The 22,946-nt window shown below is 39.3% G+C and overlaps 1 protein-coding gene across 1 annotated transcript in view; it reads left to right on the forward strand.

Annotated features, from left to right (window-relative positions):
* The window catches only part of LOC310941608 (copine-8), a gene marked incomplete at both ends in the record, with an annotated part of 94,046 nt that overhangs the window by 38,265 nt on the left and 32,835 nt on the right, over positions 1-22,946 (forward strand). The window contains 2 exons of the mRNA XM_083906794.1: positions 2,515-2,554; positions 6,585-6,661. Of these exons, the coding sequence (XP_083762920.1) occupies positions 2,515-2,554; positions 6,585-6,661 (117 nt within the window). The remainder of the gene's footprint in view (positions 1-2,514; positions 2,555-6,584; positions 6,662-22,946) is intronic.

A 22,946-nucleotide genomic window follows, 5' to 3' on the forward strand; every position in this document is an offset into this window, starting at 1 on the left:
CGAGACTTTGTGAGGCATTAGAGACAGCGTTGTGGGTTTGTTGCCATGTGTGGTGACCATTAAAAACTGCTGGAGTGTTTCTTCGACCTTATAATCTTGTCAGTAGTGTCACATTTCATTGCAGAGTGTGTGTGTGTGTGTAAACCTGTCTACAAAGCACACATACAATGCATCTATACGTCCATATACTATGAAATACATGAAATAGATATACTTAACTTGGTCTTGGTTTTTGCCCATCTATAGAGCTCCATATGTCATGTGACTTTGGCAGGAGGCTTGTACACTGCATCAGTGCTGATCTCAAGCCATTTGACTTCATTGCATTGCAACATTAAATCTACAGAGATCGAGCAATATGTCCTTCAACTCAAACCCCCAATAGTTAACCCCCAAACACGACCCATATTTTTCAACTCAATTAAATGTTAGTGAGGTTAGAGTTAGGGCTCACAGAAGGAGTGAGGTTAGGGTTAGGCTTAAAGAAGACTTGGCTTGGCAGTAAGTTACAGACAATGACATTAACACATAAAAAAATTGACTTACCTTGGCAACGGCGTTCACACCCAAGGTACCAGATTGCTGTTATTTATGCGACCGCTACCTATTTTAAAAACGGAACCATGGGTCGCAATTTGCTGCCGCCTCTGCATACGGACAGTAGGATCGTGTGAGTTGAAGGACGGGTTCAAAAATTGACAAACTGAGTAACGTTGACCCTCATACATTTCACAAGTATGGAAACAAGCCAGGGCAGACATTATTCAGGACTTTCTGGAGCTTTCTGATATGCTTTCCCTCTCGTTGTGCTGTGACATTGCCATACCCAGGAGATGTAAGGACGTGTATTATGTTTGTTATTTCAAACTTCATTAAAGACTCACGAGGAGGGGTCCTTTGTGAGTCCATACCCTCTCATTTGTCAGGGCAGCTGAATAATAGATTTGACTGCATGCCTCCATGTATGATTTCTGTCTTTTGAGTGGCTTTCCTGAATCAAACTGAGCATCCGAGGAACGAAACAGCCCAGTGGCTGCCGTCTGTGCACATGCATCATTCAGGGTCGGCACCATGGTAAAATGTCTTGCTTCTGCTTTTGTGTCCATGAATACTTTTGCATCTGGGATGCACCGCTTTCGAGAATGCTCAACTCACTCACGTGTGTTTTGTACATGTGTTTGAACATGGCGTCTCGCTGCGAACAGTGGCAATGCAACCACGGCAATGTTATTTTACATGACTTTTTGAAACACTGCGAAAATAAAACAAAAACTATTATACAGCGACTAGACAATGCAGAAGCACATAATATGTATAAAAAAAGAGGATTTTGGGTCATATAAGCCCATAAATACTACACAGTGTCCCTTTAAAAGGTAAAGTAAATTAGGATGATTGGAAGTATTGGGAAAATTTGCCTATTTCTCACTTCATTTTTTTACATCGGCTAACATTTTCCTGTGAAGTTAATGTTCTTAATCACTCATTTGAGCTCTTCCTCATTAGATAGACCATCCATCCATCCATCTTCTACCTCTTTATCCTCCCCATGAGGGTCACTGGTGCCAATCCCAACTGACAGGTCGCCAGACCATCACAGGGCTCTTCAATAGACAATGCTGATGTCAATTTTGTAAATTATGTTCCTATTTAGAAAAAAAGAAATGACAAAGCATGGCACTTATGACTGGACAACAGTGTGACAGCTCGCATTGGAGCCTGGTTGCAGTCTATGAATTTCGAGCGTTCATAGTAAAGCTCTTGGTCTTGAATGAAAAGTTCATTGGATGTTGGAGTTCATATTTATAACCCAGATTCCTTAGTGTGCTGCGTATACATTGGCAGAAGCAAACTGGGTGCACATAATTCATAATGTACCCTTTATGTACCCGTAGTTTGCCCTTATTTTCTTCCAAAAGCAATGGGCAATACATTTCTAGTGTTGGGTGAAATGACCTGAGCTGTGAAATGACCTGAAATTGCTGAGTGAATGACTTTTCTGATTGCTTCTCATTTTGTAGAGTAGCCTCTACAGCGAAGGGCCACTTTTGGACCGTTTTTTTGTCCTCTGCAAGTGTTGCTGGCATAAAAGGCCTGCAGGTGTAATAGAGAAATAGGAAGTGTGAATAGTTTTCAAACACACATCAAATAATAGCTCAAGTGCCCACTCGAACTAACACTAATGAGCAGAGATGAAAATCCAAAGGAGGGACGGTTATTTAGATATTTAGTCACGAGCACACAATGATGTTCAGATTCTGTTTATCTCGCTCACACAATGAGACGTGCGACTGCCAATTAGTCCATTTAGTGTCATTTTAATGGAGGATGCCTGTGAGCCTGTGATGTTAGGAAGTGAACCAGCCTCTGGTGAGACCATCGCTAACAAGCTGCTTGGCCCCATTACTGATTTACCCTGTCTTTTATCCCTGTTGTGTTGCCAGCTGAGTTCCCGTCACCCACCATTGCTTTCAAATGCTCTGACTCTCTCACTCTCTGCCTTTTTTACTGTAGGTATGATGTTGACTCCAAGAGTGCCAACCTGTCAAAACACGTGAGTACCAAAAAGTGTTGTCATTATCTGTGTGTGTGTGTACACTGAGGCATGTGTGTTTGCATTTATACAGTTACGTGTTGTGCGTGTCCGCGTGATTACTGTCCTCATCATTACCTCCCATTAGCCTCATTTTAGCCACATAACAGTAATCTGGCTATTCCGTTGAGTGTGTTTATCATCCACTGTAAAGGCACATTCCTGGAATGGCCTGGAATTCATTTAGAAACTGAATAAACACTGATTTCTTTTATTACATTGAGGATAGCAGTGATTAGCGCCACAGTAATTAGAACCAACAGTGAAAGAGCTTGATCTTTTCCGGGCAAAAATAATTGCTGTCCTGCCTACTGCGCTGTGATAATTGTAGTTCAAAGAGGAAGAAGTAGATTGGACTCTTGCTTAGACTCTCGTTGACTTTGTTTAGAGCAAAAACTGCTGTTTTCCAGGTTTACAGTCAATCAGTCATTTTACCTGCTTACCTCTTGTGTGATTTATTAAGTTTAATATCTATTTGAACAGGTATTTCATCAGCATAAGAAACCCTCAACATATACCTTTTATTGTATGCAGCGTTGTAGGTATATAAAGCAATAGTGGGACATTTTCTGAATATGCCCATGTTTTGTTCAGAATATTTTATGTCTGTGTGCTCACCACCACCAGTGAGTGCAACTTAGTGTCTTACGCTAATACCAGAGATATGTCATCTATCTCTCTTATAATACCTGGAATGTCAAAACAACAACTGTAGCTTGACTTAACTGTGCATGGAAACATTCAACATCGCTTAATGTCCAAGAACTGCTTCCATTGCACTTGAAATGCAATATTTAATATTTTAACAATAACAGGCTTCTAGACATGACATGAGGTCATCGAGAGGATTATCACAACTTAACAGGTCAATTGAGAAAATATGTTTACAGAACTCAGAAATAGCTTTACATTTACTTTTTATACTGCTGTGATGTCTAATTACCACAGTCACACATACATATCACTGAAGTATTTTGCTCTTTTTTAACTAGAGGGTTTTTCTTTTCTTAAAGTTGTGTGTGAGGATATTTAATATAATTGGTAGAGATTATCCAAAGGCAGATCCAGTCATATTTTACTGGATTGATATTGGCTGCAACACCAAAAGTTTAAATTGTCATTGTTATTCATCATCAGCAATGCAGGGGACAGCTTGTCAACTTTAACTGGAACTAATTAATGATAATTCTGTCTGCCTCAGAGACTGTGGTGAACAATAATTGTTCATTTATTTTTCTTAGATTTGTAGTTTGTAGTATAGATAATAAATGGATACCTGGATACACCCTATTCCTCTTGTGCGCCCCTTATCTGTTTTCCTTGTTTCTCTCACTTTGGCATTATATTATATTTCTCCTGTCATACTCCTTTTCTTTCACTTTCCCTCCACCTCCCCCTTTTTCTCATTTTTCTCCCTCCCCCATCTTTCATCCGCTTTGCCTCACCCTCTTAAAATCAATAATCTCATACAAGAGGAGACAGGCATGTTGGTTTGGAGGCAGTGCTCTATCTAAGCAGCCTCTGTGCAGGACTCAGGAGGGAAAAGCCCAAGACCCAATCCATTAGATGGTGTTTTAGCATCGGAGCTCCAGGCACATCTGGGAACTGGGTGAGAACGAGTGTGGAATATAGAGGGAGAAACATGGAGAGAGTGTGGAAGAGGTAAACGTCAGGCTGATCAGAGAAGTGCAGTACAATCACAGGATTTTTTTAGGTATATATTTGGAATATTATTATATTTTATCTGCTTTTATAAAGAGTTTGTCTTTTGTAACTACACATTTTCTGGAAAAAAATCTATTGCTAATGCTTTATAGGTGAATGGTAAACCTAAAATAGGTTGTTTAAAAAAATAAAATAAACAAGTAATATACAGTCAAGATCTCAAGTATTGATTATATATAATCAATACTTGAGATTGGCAACATCAGTGTTAACTCATTTATGAATAAATGAGTTAACACTGATGTTGCCGTGTAAAGGAATTTGAGATATGTTAGTGAATAAACAGATGTAATCCTAATGTTCGCTATGTAGCAATAGAAAAAACTTGCATACAGCACCTTAAATATTGTATCCATTATTGCCCTGAATCCTAAGGAGCCACTAAAAATAAATATAAGACTTAGCTGTCTCATTCATTTTGTCCACATAATAACACTTTGATTTATCAGTCACAATATAGTTATTTAGCTTTTTTTTTTACTTACTATAAGGCAACACAACATATTTCTTTTTCTTCATTAATTAGTCAGAAGTTGTAAATCTCAACAAATGTTGACATATCAGAAATTCTCAACAAACAACAACACATCATATGCAGCACAACAAGCTTCAGGTCTCACTTGGATGCTTAGTATTTCCAAAACAGCAATATTTCCATTTAAACTCCCTCCACCAAATGCCTGACCAGTAAACTGACACTGTTGTCCAGCCTGTCAGGCCTGTCCAACCTGTTGTCCCAACGTCCACAGACACAATGTGACACTGGTTGCAAATGGAAACATCAACAGGTTGGAGATAATTGTTTCAATCCCTACACGAATCATAGACACAAATACTCAGGTCAGGTCTGATAGTTTTGCTTGACAGAGCCCACATTTTTCAGATCACAAATGAAGCAGGAAGCATTGTCTCTGTTCACATTGACCAAACAGAGGCACAATAGTAGCATCACCAATAGCAAAAATCACCAAAAGTTAAGGCCTGCAGTTTCAAGTGCCCATATAATGTTTTTTCTACTTTTCCAGTTCAAGTTCTCGCTATTTACCAAGGTCAAGGTCTGCAGCAAAGGAAATCCATCTCTCCCACTTTAGAAATCACAGCCTTTTTATAGCGTAAAAAGTCTATGACACCATATAACGTGACTGACAATTTTAGCTTGAAGACAGAACCACCACAGCCACTGTTACCTGTTTTTTTTTTGTTTTCTTTGTTGGGGAGAAATTACCGTAATGGACCTACATCCAAACATCGCCGGTACATTTTTGACAGCAACTCTTATCTGGCCCATGCTGTGATATATTTAGCCATTAGTTGCACACAGCCAATGGACCTCATGCTGGCAACAGCCGCAGTTGCTAGGAGATAAAGTGAGTTCACGGCACAGCCCCTTCATCAGAGAAAAGGGGCCAATATCATGACTTAAAAAAAACTATTTCTACTGTGATTTCAGCACCCACTATGGTCAAAGCAATCCAGTTTAGGGCAAAGTCTTGTGACACTATGTGTGCGTCAGCGTTGAGATGGACAAGCTAGACAGGCAGCCATGAAGTGGATGAGATAGATGGATATAAAGACAGAATAATAGAGGAGCCTAATCAGCAGAGCAAAAAGAATCCATTATGGTAGTGCTGCTTGGAGGTGCTCAAAATAGACATTAAAGACGGAGTATAATAATGAAGAATGTTCCCAACAGTGTGCCCCCTGGTGAAAGAGGGATGAAGATAACACGTTTCTGTAATAGCCTCAAAATATTAGCCGCTTTTTCATACTTTGCATTTTGAAGGCTTATAATTTGCTCGCGATAAACAGATTACCAATTCTGTTTTTGCTCAGCGACAATTGTTTCCAAGACTCATAAACAATGTTTCATTTTTTGTATAAACTTCTCTCCATCTTACTGCCTTACTGTCATCATATATATTTTTATTTTTATTTTTATGTGATGGCAGTTTAATTTACTGGGAACGTGGCAAGGGAGCAGACTGGGCCAGGTTGTGAGGGCTGAAGAGAGCAAAGCTCAATCTGCTTGCCAGGATTATCTGTCAATGGGGAATGCAGAGGTGTTTGACAAGGGTTTAGGTCTGCAGGGCTGCACTCCACAGAGATCAGGGAGGAAGTCAATTTTCTGGCATCGTGGCTGTGGGCATTTTTATGTCTCTTTTGTTTTATTGTTTGAATTTCATGTGTTTATTTGGTGTGTAATCCCTCGTCTGGCAAAAAGTCGATTTTTATAAACTGTCTCGCTTCTTTGTCATTGACTGTACAGGATTTTTTGGGCCAGGCCCACTGCACTCTCGGAGAGGTGGTTGGATCTTTGGGCAGTCGCTTGGAAAAAGCTCTAGGGTGAGTACATAATCCATCGCTGCCGGTATTTCAACGATCATCTATATTGATTGATGTGTCGCTGCAAACGAAAGTAAATTACTGTCTAGGATATTTATCTTACAGAGAAGAGGACCCACACATTTAATTTGGGACTTAACGGTGTGTAAATAGTAATTAATGTGAGCTTGCTTCAGCATTTGTTTCACAAAGCTTGTTCCGTCTTGTTCTGAAAAATGGTCACTGAGGGAAAATGTCCCTTAAGGAACATCCTTTAACCAAAGTCCAAGGAACAGATTTTTATACAATTTGATTACATCACAATACTTGGGTGCCAACTTTATTTTTATTGTGATTCTACAAGTATTACGATTCAATGGTGTCTTTTCCTCCTTAGACCGAAATTCAATGCTACATACAAGCAAATTTTGCTTGAGTCGATAACCCATGAGTCATATTTCCAAAATCAATCCACTTCACTGTACTATCTAATAAGAATAAATATCTTGGGAAAGGCGTCCATCACCTCTTCAAAAGTTTTTTAAAAAAGTGAAAAGTCCGATTAAGGCAATGATTTGGTTTTCTTAATGTCATCTAAACACATTAGCCCAACTAAAATCGAGCTCATTCTTTAACTTCTACACCCGGCTCTCCCTGCTAATTATAAAAATTCTTATAATCAGGCCAAGTAGAAAATAATGTGTGTTTTTTTTAACTTTGAATGCACAATTCAGTTCACTCGCTGAGCTTGTGCTGTAAGAAAATAAAATAAAATGCTGGGCCAAAATAAATAAAATGCATACTCCTCCGAAAATCTCGCCCCCTACTAAATATCAACCAGAAGTACATGTAGTGTTTCTAATCTTAAAATAAAACACAAGTTAATGATTAAGATTTTGTCCTTGTTTTGATGCCAGACCGTTTTTTCATGTAATCCTTGGCAAAACACAATGTCCTCACACAGATATATTGTATTTTTTTTTTTAATATGTGAGACTTTATGTTTTTGTGGACCATTTGGACCATTTGTGGAAAATTTACTCTACAAGTTTGGTTTGTGTATTTCTTTTTAAAATAATCATCAGACACTTAGACACTTTGTAAATCACCTGTGAGGCTGGTACTGACAACGGGACTTGCTAAGCAGCTGTGTGAAAAAACAATGAAATCCTGTGAGTTGCAGTTCTGTGGATGAAAACGCTGGGAAGATGTCAGGCAGCCAGCTGTGAGATGTGTTTGCATTTACTCGGTAATGAATACCTGCTGCTTGGTAATTGGAGTGACTGGAGCAGTATCAAGGGTGCATCTCTGATTTCTGTTTCTAGGGAAACTAAACCCAGAAATAGTCCATACCTATAGTACCTGTTGCTGATGAATATACTGTATATATACTGCATGTCTTACTTATATATACATACACATCTACAGCAGCACGTAGACATTTGGATACTTGTCGCTGTTTGTGTACACGTGTATGTCCACAGAGGTGTGAGTGTACACTCCTACATAAATCTTTTGATTGTTGTTGTGCCATCTGTCAGTGTCAGCCTGTCAACATAAAGCTTTTTCAAGTTTAAGGTTAACAGATGCACCACAACTTCTGAGAAGATGCTTTATGTAATGACTTAAATGTGATTTAAAATGTATCTATACAACATTATAGGCAACATGGTAGAGGTCCCATATTATGCAAAATCAACCTTTTAATCATTTAAATGCTTATATTTGGGACTCTCTGGAGGTCCTATCAGTCAGCAAATTGTGAAAAAAGATGACTCACTCATGTTTTTTGTGGTCCTCCTCAGTTTAAGTACAGGAGATAAAACATGTGATGTTTACTTCCGCGCTCACTGGAATGTCACAATGCGCTAAATTCCTAGAGTTGTTGTCTCGTGGAGCTCCGCTTTGACCGTAAACGGTATCCAAAAACCGGAAGTCTACAAGGTCTGCGAAAAGTTCTATTCTTGGCTCCACGGTGCAGCACAGAGTTCTACACAAACTTCCAGCCTCAGAGGATTTAACTTTCCAGTGGATACATTTTATATATGACGACAATGTGCCTGCTAGAGCCTGCAAATGATCACTTTTCAAAATGCTAACTGCTGTTAGCTCCCAGTAGCCTCTGTGGCTATTTTTTTTTTCTTAAAAAAAAAAAAAAAAAGATATACTACTAAACAGAGCGTTCTGAACAGGGCTGTTTTGGCAGGGGGATTGAACATCTGTGGTTCTTCATCCTGACGGTAATTTTGACCAAAGCATGTCACAGACATGTTCATTAGGACACCAGGGAACTAGGTTAACTTGTAGAAACAGGGTATAATATGAGTCAACTGCTTTAAATGCATTTAGATCACCGACTACACTCACTACATTATATCATTTTCACTGAATCCTCATCTTTATAACCTCAATAATTAATCAGTCAACTGTATAGTTTTAATTCATTTTCATTCCTGCTAGCATACATAAATCTATTCTGACTGCTCATGTCGAGTTCAGTTCTATATAACATTTATTACAGCAACACATGAGGGCAAGTTCTGTCATAGTTTTGATATTATATAGTCTTTTAAATTGGGCTGAAATGGATCGTCATTCCACTCCACTGATTAGGACAAACCTATGTTGCATCTCCTCTCTCTCTCCCTCTCTGTAATTTACATATGCTAATATGCAAGCGAGCGTGCTTTATAAGAACCATTACTTTGATAAATGACAGATACACAGGATCATTTGTCACTCACATCTACACATACACCAAGTTCATCTGCACACACACACACACACACACACACACACACACACACACACACACACACACACACACACACACACACACACACACACACACACACACACACACACACACACACACACACACACTCACACACTTCCAAAGACACATCATAATTCAGTATTTTTAACAGAATTTAGTTTTTCTTTTTGTTTTATGCATTTCCTGTCAGCATTTAATTTTATTTCGCCCGGTTATGGAATGGAAATTTTCACAGAACTAAACAAATTTGGATTGCTTGAGCCTGATGTGTCATTATAAATATTTGTCATGTTCCATGAATGCACTTGTTTGATCCCAGCCTTAATTATTACTTTACAGTCAGTATTTTTACATGCACAGTTTCGGACAACTTGCTGAGTCTAAATGGGGAAGAGAAAATCAGTTTATTGGCCGTGTATGTCTGACTCCACCTCCATAGGTGGCGCTGTATCTCTCTATAAGCGTGTGCATATTGAATCAGCTTCCTGATGACCTTTATGTCTCAGAAAAGCACAGCGCACTGAGATGAACGGTGAGATGGATTGTAAGCATAAATCTTGTCTGTTCGTCAGTCCATAAGTCTTCTCCATATCTTATGCTCTTGCCTACGCCATTGTTTTGTTTGTTCTTTTCCGGCAACAGTACTGCAGAATATACATCATCTGCTTCTGCTTCCAGGTCAAAGACGGGAAGGAATATTTCTGTGCATTAGCAGTATGCCAAGTCCCGCTAAGAGTATACATGCAGGAGTCAAGGAGTCCGACTAAGCTTGATTTTAGTCGGACTAACTTGTTTACATGACATTAAGAGTATTGTCTTAGTCTGACTAAAATTGGACTTTTGACTGTCATGTTTTAGTTTGTGTGCTTTGGTTTCTGATTGACAATAAGTGGGTTTTTAAAGAGGTGATTGACACCTTTCCCAAGAGTTTTTTCTTATTACATATGACAGTGAAGTCATTTTGGAAATATGACTCTTGGGTTATTGTCTCAAGAAATGTAACATAAAATTTTGGTTTAAGGAGAGAAAGACAAACCCAGGTCACTGCAATGACCCTATTGCCCATGGGGCGCCAGCTCTCCAACTGAGATATCTGGTGCCCACAGTAGAAGCGTCTGCGTTTCTGTTTTCACTGAGTCATATTCAGCATTGCAAACAGCCAAAGTTGCAGAGAGCAAGTTTGCAGCACACAAGAGAAAAAAGTAAAATTGAGAGCAGTGATACTGTTTTGGTGGCTGTACTTTTAGATCTTTCACCTTTCACACTCTGCAGTAGCTGCTTGAGTGGTGCACATCCAAACTTCATGTTGGCAAAATAAATATGTAGAAGATGAAATTAGCACATCCACCCAGGTGTTGTGTTGACATTACTGCTGATGTGAACATGAGCCAATTAAAAACCCACATCTGCTAAAGAGCTACATGAGCAACATTTGCCATTGTTGTGTTGATTGTAGTGGCAGGTTTCCAGGAGAGCAAGAGAGCCCGCACACGTCTGTGTGCACACACTTACCATAAACAGCTACAGCTAAGTGCAAAAACAATGATTCGTTCCCTGAAAGCACTACTCTAGAATCCCATTCCTCCTCTCCACATGCACACACACTCGCAGACTCATGATGACGTTAATGTAGAATTTATAAAACCCACCATAAAGTTTTAGGGCGGAAGCACTGACTGGTGTAGACTCAAGGGCCCTATTGTATCCATCCTGATTTAGCGTCATCATCATCTTACTCTTTCACCATGAAAACTCACCATATTTGGTTGGCACATCCGAACCTGCAAAGCCAGTCATCATGCCACCTACTTGCAACAGGAATTATGCCGTCAGTAACAGACATTGTTTAATTTACATGAAGCTTTCAGGGTTGTGGTATACACTACCGTTCAAAAGTTTGGGATCACTGTTTTCCATTAAACCTCACGCTTTTATTCACCAAAAGAGTTGCAAAATGAATAGAAAATATAGTCAATTCATTGACAAGATTAGAAAAAATGTTTTTTATTAAAAATAATAAACTTTACTTTCGTCAAAGAATCAGCAAAACTGATTTCAGCTGTGCTAACATAATTACATAAGGGTTTTCTAAACATCCAATAGCCTTCTAACGCAATTAGCAAACACAATGTACCATTAGAACACTGGATGAATTGGTTGCTGGACATGGGCCTCGATACACATATGTGCATATTCCATTACAACCAGATGTTTGCAGCTAGAATAGTCGTATACCACATTAACCTTTTCTTCACGGTTGCCCCGGATCGTGGGGCAGCGTCAGACGCAGCGACAAAAGCGTCATAAAACCATGTCTAACTTTGACAAACACAGACATGCTGCATACCCACAGAAAGGTCAGAAACTCAGCTAAAAGCTCATATAAACCATTCTTATGTAAAACACTGATGGATCAAACAGCAGGAGCGGAAAAAAACCGTCACCGCGCACACATTGAAAAGCGGCACCGGAGCGTCAGCGTGATTATGTAAACAAAAAAAACACGTGTCAGCTGGACAGCGGAGAATCTACAGATTCCAGCGGTACCATTTTTATCACTCTACGACCAAGATTCACGGATCCAGCCCCAAAATAAGAGCAAAACAACAACTGACTTTCAAGAAATACAAGCAGAAATGTTGCCTTACCTTTGCTGTTTATCATAACAAGTTATTTCCACCGGAACAAAACCGCTTCTAATGAAGAACTACACTTCACAATCCAGCAGATGATGCCAAGCTGTTCCAAAAGTGAGGATGCCCAGACATCTCTTTACTAAAACCTCTGTAATTTCACTCTGCTTCATTTCAGCAGCATTAGACTTTGCACAGCTCATGTCCACATGTTGTTACATGACCTCCATGTGTTTTTAAGCTCCTATTGCATATTTTAAAGGTAATATTTGCTTTAAAATGCAATATTTTTTTAGGCGAGAGAAAAAAATCCTTCATTTATGCTGTGTTGCATGTACATTTACTCTGACACAGTGGCATCTACAGTGAAACGTACACCTCTGGTGGAATCTCACAAGTGTTATCTGTAGTTTGATATCAAGATAATTCACATAGAGCTTGTAACTGCAGAGATTTACTCTATTTAGTTTTGGCATGTCATTTTCGAGCAGGGACTCCAAAAAGAGGGTCAGGGAAGAAGAGGTTAACAATGTATATAGTGTATTTCTGATTCATTTAATGTTATATTCAAAAATAAGGACATTTCTAAGTGACCCCCAAAATACCTGAATGGTAGTGTACGTTTGCAATAGCGTCCCGCAATGGCTGTTGTGGTTGATCCAGCGAGGACCCGTATTATATATTTTTATTAACAGCAGGCTGATTATGTATTGCAGATGGACAAACTTTTAGTGGGAAACCAGCCATATTGAAAAGCCCCCAGGATTTACAGCTGCTCAGTTTAATATGAAATCTGTTGTTCTTAAGTCATGAGTGTTATTTATTTCTCATTAAACATTAATGTGCTTTCATCCGCTCTAGTGATTAGACCTGAAGATAACATGATAAAGAAAGTAATGACTATTAACGCTGATAAAGATTGTCTGAAGTGTCTTATGTCTGAGGCGTTATCGACTGTACGCATATTAATAATAATAATAAAAAAAGAAAGAAAGAAAGATTTTGTCAAATGCAAACATGCCACAGGTGTCCTGCGAACCATCTGTGGATGCCGCTGTTTTAAAGAAGTCATGAATGATTTGATGCAGAAATAGAAACAAGTTGTCAACAACAATTATAAACAAAGGCACTAAGAATACAGCTGTCACAGTCCTGGTGAGGTTGTGTCTGTGTCTGTCTATGTGTCTGAGTATGTGTATGTGTGTGTTATACTCTGTCAGACACACACCTGCAGCCTGACACGACATGGGGGATCTTTAACAATTTTAAGGAGTGCTAATTACAGGTAATTACACTGTTCAATCAAACTCCAGTGGGCATCCATGTGTGTGTGTACGTGTGTGTGAGAGAGCAAAAGAGAAAGAAGGCAAAACGCAGTGTTCTGCATACCTTTATAATGGGTGTGTGTATTAAAAGTGCATCTGTAATCCGTTTCAAGTAAGCACATTGGCCACCACAGTCTCTGTGATCAGGCAGCGAATTTGATGTCACATGACTTCTTGGACTGGTTTCTTTTATACTTTTATCACACGGAAGAGGAGCACACGTTATCTTTTATTGTAAATAATCATAATTGTTGTTAAAGTTTTAATTCAGCACTCATTTTCTGCCAGATGTTGTTTCATTGCAGCACTGTATAAACAAAGACACACGCGTTTCATGCGGTATTGTTATTTATTTTATCATTATCTAAATAATGTGCAAATCGAAATGCTATGTGGACATTTTTGACTTTGAAGAAAATTAGCACGAGATGTGCTGGTATGTGGATTTTGTTACTGTTTGAAACAATATTGAAAACAAATATTTTTTTATTATGCTACATTGCCTGGTTGCTGGTTTCAGCTCATAAACTGGTAAATTGTTTCTTAAACTTGTGAAAGCTGTTGTTTTATTTGCACAAAATGAGTCAAAATAATGTGCACTTTAAACCACTGTTTAACCCTAATTTTGGTGGAAGCTCGGCTCCTCTGTTGCACCTCTAGGAAAAATCCCTTGAGGACTCTTTTAAACTTACAACTTAAAAAATACAATTTGGTGTTAGCCTGAGTCACAGCACTGGGCTCTGATGACTTTGCTGTGTTTGAATTTGCATTTTATTACTGATAACACTTGTACAACTGCTGCTGGTGTTCGAGTCTTTTGAATATTTAGTAAGGCAATTTGGGGGTCGATATATCTTTTAACTCCTCCCTGGTTTTCTTCTTATGCCAATTACTTTTCTCCTTTTTTCCACCTCTGTATCTCTGTCTTGCTTTTCTCTTCTAAACAAAATCTCCTAGTCTTCATTTCTAGTAGATTAAGGGTCAGAGACAAAGTCCAGCTCACGACAGTGGGCTACAGTCATAAATACATAAAGTGTCTCAGGAATGTCGTAACACACACATACACAAATGCTCCTGATTGGAAGTAAAATCTTCCTACCTGCCTCTGGTGTGACATGTATTTAGTGTCAGTCGTTCTTTTGTTAGCATTATGACTGTGATGACTCTCTTTTTGTCGCGATGTACTCGATGTTTGTTGGTGCGCACTGTAAGGTGTGTGTCACGGTATGAATTACTCTCTGGGTTTGTGAAGTATATGCGTGTGTGTGAGCTGGTCCAGACTTAATTATCCACCTCTTGCTAGACACTGATTGCAAGACCATGTGTCTTGATTAAAGGATTCACAGTGTTTCATCTCTCTCTCACACTCTCTTTTTTGCTCTCACACAAACACACTGTACATATTTCGGTGGCGGTTGCTGGTCTTTGAAACAGGGGAAGCTCATTTCAGGCCCAGTTATTAATACATAGTCTTACATAAATTCTGAAAACAAACTCAAACAAGGAAACGCAATAATTATGCAAAACTGAAATACTATAACAGTGTTTTCTATTAACAGTGTATATGTACAAACGAAAATGTCATGTATGTTTCTGCAACGCTGTCAATCTAAAACTGGTTCCGCCTTTCAGACAGTTCCTCCAATCATCATGCAGCCGCCCACTTGTCCATCCACTGTCATGGAAACTGAGCTTTCCTGGAAGTGTAGCACAAGTCTAGCGCACATTTAGCATTTTAGAGGAACCCGAGCTTCCCTTGGTGTCTTAGATCAATCACCACTATCACAGTGAGGACACTCATAGACACAATGCATTCTCTAGCACTTAACCATAACCTTACCCATCACAACTGTCTAACCCTAAAACTTAACCCTGAGAGCGCTCTCACACCTATGGTTCGATTGCTTTGGTCTGCATCAGTCAGAAAAATGTTACAATGTAGCAAACAGACATGGGTACGGTTTGCTCTTGCATATGCATAATTCTAAACGAACCAAAACAGACCGCGAAGACCATCGGCACCGGAACCTGATGTGATCTGACACGCCCGGTGGAAATTCAGGATACAGCACTTGGTGCGCACCAAATGCTGCAGGTGTGAAAGCACCGTAAAATTCTATCGCTAACCTTAAAACCAGCATGACCTCACTTTCATAAAATGTCCTTTATTAGTTTTCTGGTACACACATACACACACACCCTGACTATGACCTCATCCTAATCATACAACATGTCAAAACCTTAAAATTTAATAATTTACATAATGGGGACTTGCTTTTTGTCCCCTTAACAAAGACAAGTCCCCATAATGCGACTGCATAACGATTTAGGTACCCACAACATGAGGAGTACTTGGAAGACACACACACACACACACACACACACACACACACTCTCACACACAAAGAGAGTGTGAGTTGCTCCTGAAGCACTTCTCGACTTGAAAGTGCTTTTCTGTGTCATGAATAAGCTAACAAGAGAGAAACCATTTACTTGAGAATGATGAGGATGGGAATGTGATGTGTCAGATTTTCAGCTCTTAAAAGCTGTGTTTTTATTCAAAATATGCATAACATCCAGTCACCTCACGGTGAATGACAAACAGAAAAATATAGTTAAGGACTGAAAATCATTTCCCCCCCCCATGTAGAAATTGTAAGGAATGTTCTTGTATATTTTTGTAAGGGTTTGATTGGAAACTGGTGTCGAAGACTAATACATCAATTAACATATTCATGCCGCTGTGACATCGTACATGCGTTTTGCCTGTGTCAGCTGGTGTTTGGCTGTTATCTGGAGCAGGCAGAGTCGAGTCAGTTTTATGTCATATTCTGTGTGTTCATACATTCAGCTTCTCTGGGTAATGTAGAAAAGTTCAGGCTTGTGGTGCATATGCGTGTGAAAGCAGTCTCTCTCTGAACAGAAGAGTCTAGAAAGGTGTGCCTTGTTGATAGAGAGTAATTGAAGATTGAAAATAAAACATGTATATATATGTGTGTGTATATGTCCTAATGAATTAATGAACTAATGCCAATGCACTTTTACAGTATACCAACATGTGTGCACATACCCTGCGTTTAAAACTGTGCAGTTCGTTGAGGTTGTCGACAAATATCAGCGACAAAATGAGTTGCTGACAAATGTAATTGTCGATAATTGTCAGTTATGTCACCCACATCTTTTCTCATGCTGTGGTGCAGAACAAAGTTTTTGGACTGTGAGTCATCTGGCTTTCTACCACCTCTGCCGAGGTCATGACTAGGGATGTGTCAAACAGTGATATATCGTCGTCCAATGATACGCCATAGCAAATATCGATATTTTAATTAACAAATTAAGGCTTAAGATGCCCCATACACGTTCTATATATATATAGACTTTATGCACTTTGTTCTCTATGATGTGAATAAATAGAGAAATCCTGCACTTGTAACTTTTCACCAACTTTTTGTTTTCTTCATTTAAACAGATATCATGATGTATCGATATATGATTGTCTTGCAATATATTGATCATCACTTAATCATGGTATCGCAATGTAATTGGTATCGTTGATATCGTATTGTGAGGTACAATAATCATGAGAACAGACGCTTGTGTGTCACTGACTCCACTGTTAACCTTACTGCTTAGCTACTTAGCTGTTAGCTCCCACCAGAGCTAAGCAGCTAAGCAAACAGCTGTCTGCAGATGTTTAGGTTACTTTGCCATCTATGGTGTTGAACCAGAAATACTTCCATGTGCCATGTTTCAGTGTCGTGATTTGTCAGTTCAGGAGGACAGTTCATTTCTTTATCTTCTCCATTGTCACAGTCTGTTGTGCTTCTAGGCTTTATATTTTCAACTATACATTCACACAATGCATATTCTCACTATAGTGGTATTTAGATCTGCGACATTCCCTCGCCGCCCAAAGGAAGTGATTATTTTTACATCAAGACAGACCGAAGCAACAGCAACATTGTAAGATGGCCCACATCTGTGCTGCATCTGTATACACATAAACACCGTCTTTGTCAGGTCTGATAGTATTGCTTGACAGAGCCCATTTTTTTGATGCAGCAAACAAAAAAAACGCTCACATCATTTCTGTTTACAAAAAATAAACTGATTCGAATATGCCCCACAGAGTTGGGTTAGAAATGATGTCTGGCATGAAATTTCATTCTGATGAAATTTGTCTCAAACATGTGTCTGCATGAACGCATGTGCTCAAGTGTGTGTAATGCACCACTGTGACATATATTATTCATATTTTCCCTGACTGTTACCACCCACACGTGAGCATAGGACAGAATAATGACCCTTTCTGAAAACGAGAGAAGTGAGAGCAAGCATTTGACATAACGAGCAGAGGAATCCCATTTGATACCCCGCTGCAGGGGCCTGGCACAGTTGTCATAGCGACACAGATTCTGGCTGCTCCTTTGTTTGTGTGCACGTGTCTTTTAACATCGCTCCACACGTATTGTTGCAGTGAGCTGACGTGATTGAGGGTGAGACCATGAAATACAACGGGGACGTAAAGGCAACAGAGACTTTTACAGTTTTTATTTTGATCTTAATAAAAGTTGTATTATTTTTTTTTCTTCTGGTCTCCAGCTGTGGTAGAATTCGGGAGCACAGACTAACAACCAAATTTAAAAGTTGAACAGGAGAAATTAATCTCCTGAGCCAATTTGCTGTTTCTCCTCAGGTGTCAGTGATTCATGAATATTCTGTGTAATGTGTGGCCAAAAGTTTAGTTTATTGCCTTTTCAGTTTAAGAATTACCACCTTGATTACCTAATAAATATTATTAATAATGTATTATTTATATTTGTTATCCTCAGCAAACGGTGCTAAAAAACAAAATGAAGGCTAGGCAAGGCTAGATGGTGGATAGTGTTTTTCTTCTCTCACCTTAATACAGTGAAGTCAGTTTTAAATGTCATGACACATTTCATTTGTCTATATTTATCTCAAACATAACTCAAACATTATAGTGCCTTTCAATGCACCTTGCCTATTTCAGTCTGTAATGAAATGAAAGAAATTAATTACATCTTCTTTCATTTAACTCCTCCTTGAACAAGACTTTCTGATGAGGACATTCGCCAATTGTCTCGATCGTGACCTGCAGCTTAACTGATCTCAAACGCCATTTTTGATTAATGTGCAGGTTAAATGGCCATTACATTTAATTAACTCTACCTTGCTGTTGATGCTGCTCAACTTGATGTTGTGAATGTAAAGACAGACAAAAGAGTCAAAGAAGAAGAGCATGTTTAAGAGGTCGCTGGCTTTCTTCTTTATAACAAGCTTCTACCTGGAGCCAAAAAGGGTTCTCCTATGAGGACAAGCCGAAAAACCTATATGGTTCTACTTAGCACTTTTATTTCTAAGAGTGTGGAGTAGATTTGATAGTGAGACAAGTGAGATTATTCTAAAAATATTCTCTGCTTTGTGGCCAGGATCCTTTTGAGAGTTCCTGTATGAGAAGATGTTAATAATCCAAGGGCTCACCTGTGTAAACTTTCATTATCTCACATCACCCTCAGTGCAGCAGAACAGGCAAAGCTCCTTTATAAATTGAGGTAGTTCGATTAGAGAGCGATTCTACTACTGAGATGAAAGGCTTGGGGATCTTTTTAATACATTTTATTTCACATTATTAAGTTTTACTTTTCCCCTTATTGATTCTTTGGCTCCATCCCTCTGCCACCACACCAGCCCAGGTAATATGAATGCTATTTGCTGGGGGATTTCTGTCAATGCTGCTGGATTCTGTCATATTTTAAGGAAAATGTCATGGGTCATGTTGGTTTTATTCAGAAAAACCCTTCACCAAAACTACACGTACTGTACGATCCAAGAAATCAAAGACACAATTTTCTACCCGTCGAGTTGTTACAATGGATCCTTGTAGTGGGAGATACTAATTATATTTGCATTATAGGCAGTTAAATACGTTCTTTTGTGCTTTTTTCCCCCCAATTTGTGTCATTCAGGCGTCCTTTGAATATCCTCTACTCATTTTAAACAGCTAATGCATACAAATGACTTGACCCCACCTTCATGTGCTAGTGGAAATTAAGAAATAAGAGACAGAAAAGGTCTCTCCCGAACATCAGATTTCTGAGGAAAGGGTTTTGAAAAAGGAAAAGTAATTTTAAAAAAAGCTCTCAGCTCTTCAATTCAAGACATCGGTTCCAGGATCTATTTCATTTTGATAAATCTGTCATTTCAAAAGCGTTTTCCCCTACTTCCTTGTGCTGGAGTAAATGGAGTTACATTCATTCAGAGGTCGTCGACCCCAATTCTGGGCTGTCTAAGTGACTGCCTTAGTCTATTTCTACCAGGTGGTTTTCAAGTGGAGCTCATCAGAAGACAGGCGTTTTTTGTCAGTTTGCAAGTTCTCTCTCTAAAGTTAACTCAAATTATGTTGTGCTCTTCCTCCTACATGGTGTGTGAATAGCTTCTAACTTACTTACACTGGGATTAGATACATCTCTATATCCAGCTGTTGAAATATATATTCCATCCATTAAAGGAGACATTATGCAAAATCAACTTTTTAATCATTTTAATACTTCATAGGTCCTATGAGTAGGCAATGTGTGAAAAAAGATGACTCAGTCAGGTTTTCGTTGTCCGCCTCAGTCTAAATACAGTAGATAAAACACGCGATGTTGACTTCCGCAGGGTATCTGACGTCAGTCTGATAAATTCCTTGAATTGTTGTCTCGCAGAGCTCCGCTTTGTCCCTAAAAAACACGCGAGTGCAGGCAAGGGGAATAGTATCCAGAAGAGCGGAAGTCTGCAAAGTGTTCTATTCTTGGCTGCACAGTGGAGCACAGAGTTCTACACAAACTTCCAGCCTCAGAGGATTTACGTGTCCAGTGGAAACATTTGGCTTTTCCAAATGCTACCTGCTGTTAGCAGCCTCAGTGACGCTGACATAGTTTCTCATTAGCATTTAAAGAGACAGGCACTCAAAAGGGAGCATTCTGAATAGGGCTGTTTAGCAGGGTGATTGAACTGCTGTGGTGCTTCATCCTTATGGTATTTTGACCAAAGCAGCACAGACATGTTCATTAGGACACCAGGGAACTAGGTTAACTTGTAGAAATAGGATATAATACGAGTCCTTTAAATGTACATTAAATGACATTTCTCTAATAACTATATAAATTAAGAGAGGCCCACATAGAACGATCACAGGTTCTGAGTTTAATCTCTTTTCAACTACCTGTTTCTACCTCACAATCCACAACTTCACTGGTTCTCACCTTTTTTTTCCATTAACCTCGTTTCCATGTGGAGTAGGTGGGGAAAAAAACTGCCACCGATTAGCCAACTGACAGACAAAGTGAGCGACTGGCTGATGAAAGTAGTGGAGCTTGTTGAAGCTAAAGAGCCATGTTTCCCTCTGGAGTTGGTGAATAAAAAATAATAATAACAAAAAAACTGCTAGCTGCTAGCTTTTTTGGAAAAAGGGCTGCCTCACCAAAAAAAAACATGCATCATCCACATATTCCCCACTTTTACGTCAACTGCAAAGGTCCCTCATCAAAACATCCAGTGACCTCATCAACACACACACACAGACACAGTGGTATACAAACATAGACACCCTGCTCTCAACACTGTTCCTTTTGTACTGTATGTTGGGCAAGTTCTGAGGCTGGGTGGTGTGTTAAAACTTTCCATGGTTCCAGGTTTTTGACCTTAGTCTTTACAGTTACACTTTTAAAAGTAGCATTTTTCCAGTTGGTTCTGGGCGGCTGCTCTGCAATAGTCACTCTGTGTCTGAGGATTATCACGTCATCGTTAAAAGACAAATATATATATATATAAAAAACGATGAAAATATGTCACGACTTATGATCCATAATTAGAATTGTGATTGGTGAGAGCTGGGCTTGTTTTTCTGTACTTTCATCCAAAATAGTTTTGGTAAGATAATTCCGCAGAAGACACGATATGTGGAAAATCATCCCTGTTGTGTTTAATCAAGCGCAATTACTCAAAAATGTCACAATGCTGATTGTGTTGGAATCTCATTCACCTTACATCCTGTGATCGGGGGTGGCCAACGGGCTACAGCGCCAGTGTGAAGCATCGGGGAGTAAACAAAGATACATGGTGTAGTTTTACAATATACAGTATAGTGTGTTCACATACATGCAGACCGAGGTATAGAGCTGGAGGCTGATCAGGTGGATTTCTAGTATGGATGGGCATGAATTTTTGTTAACCTCCACCAAGGAGGTAAATGTTTTCACTGGAGTTTGTTTGTCTGTCTGTCTGTTAGTTAGCAAATTAACTTGAAAAGTCACGGACGGATTTTGGATGACATTTTCAGGAAATGTCCGCAATGTGACCAGGAACAAGTGATTCAATTTTGGCCGTGATCCGGAGACGCCATCACTGGTTACAACACTCGCTGTCCAACCATAATATTTACGCTGATTACAACACTTGCTGTCTGACCCAGGCACACACCGGCAGGGTCTATTTTGAGTCACTCTCGAACCATCGAGAGCCTGCTGACCAGCGGCATCTCCATCTGGTTTGGGAGCCGCAAGGCCTCAGACTGGAAGTCTCTGCAGCGTGTGGTGAGGACGGCAGAGAATATCATTGGGACCCCACTCCCACCCATCCAGGACATTGCTCACACGCGCTGCCTAACTAGAGCTCACCAGATCCTCTCCGACCACACCCACCCCCACAACGGACTGTTCTCCCTCCTGGCATCTGGCAGGAGGTTCCACAGCATCCGCTGCAAAACAGAAAGACTAAAAAATAGCTTTACTTCCCACTGGCTATCAGACTGCTAAATTCCAAATAACCCCCCCCCCACACACACACACACACACTCCGTGCAATATTTTAACTGTTTTTCCTCCATTTTCATATTGTTTACATTTGTTTTTCTTTTTCATATGCACCTTAAGCCAATGTTTCTTATCTTTTGCACTACTTATACAAACTGCACTACTTTTATATATATTTAAATATATTTATTCACAAAAATCTTATGTATATACTGTTGTTTACAAACACAATGCTGCCTCTTATTTTCTTTTCTTTACCGGTTGCCAAGCAACAACATTTCGTTGCCAGTTTTTCACTGTTGTGTTCTCTGTGACAATAATAGGGAGTCTAAGTCTTGTAGTCACTGAGCTGCCTTGGTGGAGGTCTACGCTCTCTGAGTGCTTTTCTAGTTATTCATTTGATTATATGAGCATGTAAACATATTGTTGTAAATTATGTACAATGACAAGTAAGGAATCTAAAATAATAATAAAAAAACAGTAGCAGCTGCAGTAAGTGGGCTTCATCTGTGTTTGCAGAAGTAATGACATTTTCAACTTGTCAAGTTACTTTACTCCATATAACAAAGAAATCATTAAAAACTGAATCATTTTGGTTTGTGGACAAAACAAGACATTCGAGAACATCATCATTTCCAGGTTTGACAGCATTTAATGGACCAAACGATTACTCGAAAATAATCGTTCGTTGCAGCCCTACTTGAAATTCCAGTCCCTACTTTCCAGAAGGCACACATGAAGGGTCACTTCCTG

Source organism: Microchirus variegatus (assembly GCF_963457635.1).
Source record: "Microchirus variegatus genome assembly, chromosome: 20".
In the NCBI taxonomy this organism is placed as follows: Eukaryota; Metazoa; Chordata; class Actinopteri; order Pleuronectiformes; family Soleidae; genus Microchirus; species Microchirus variegatus.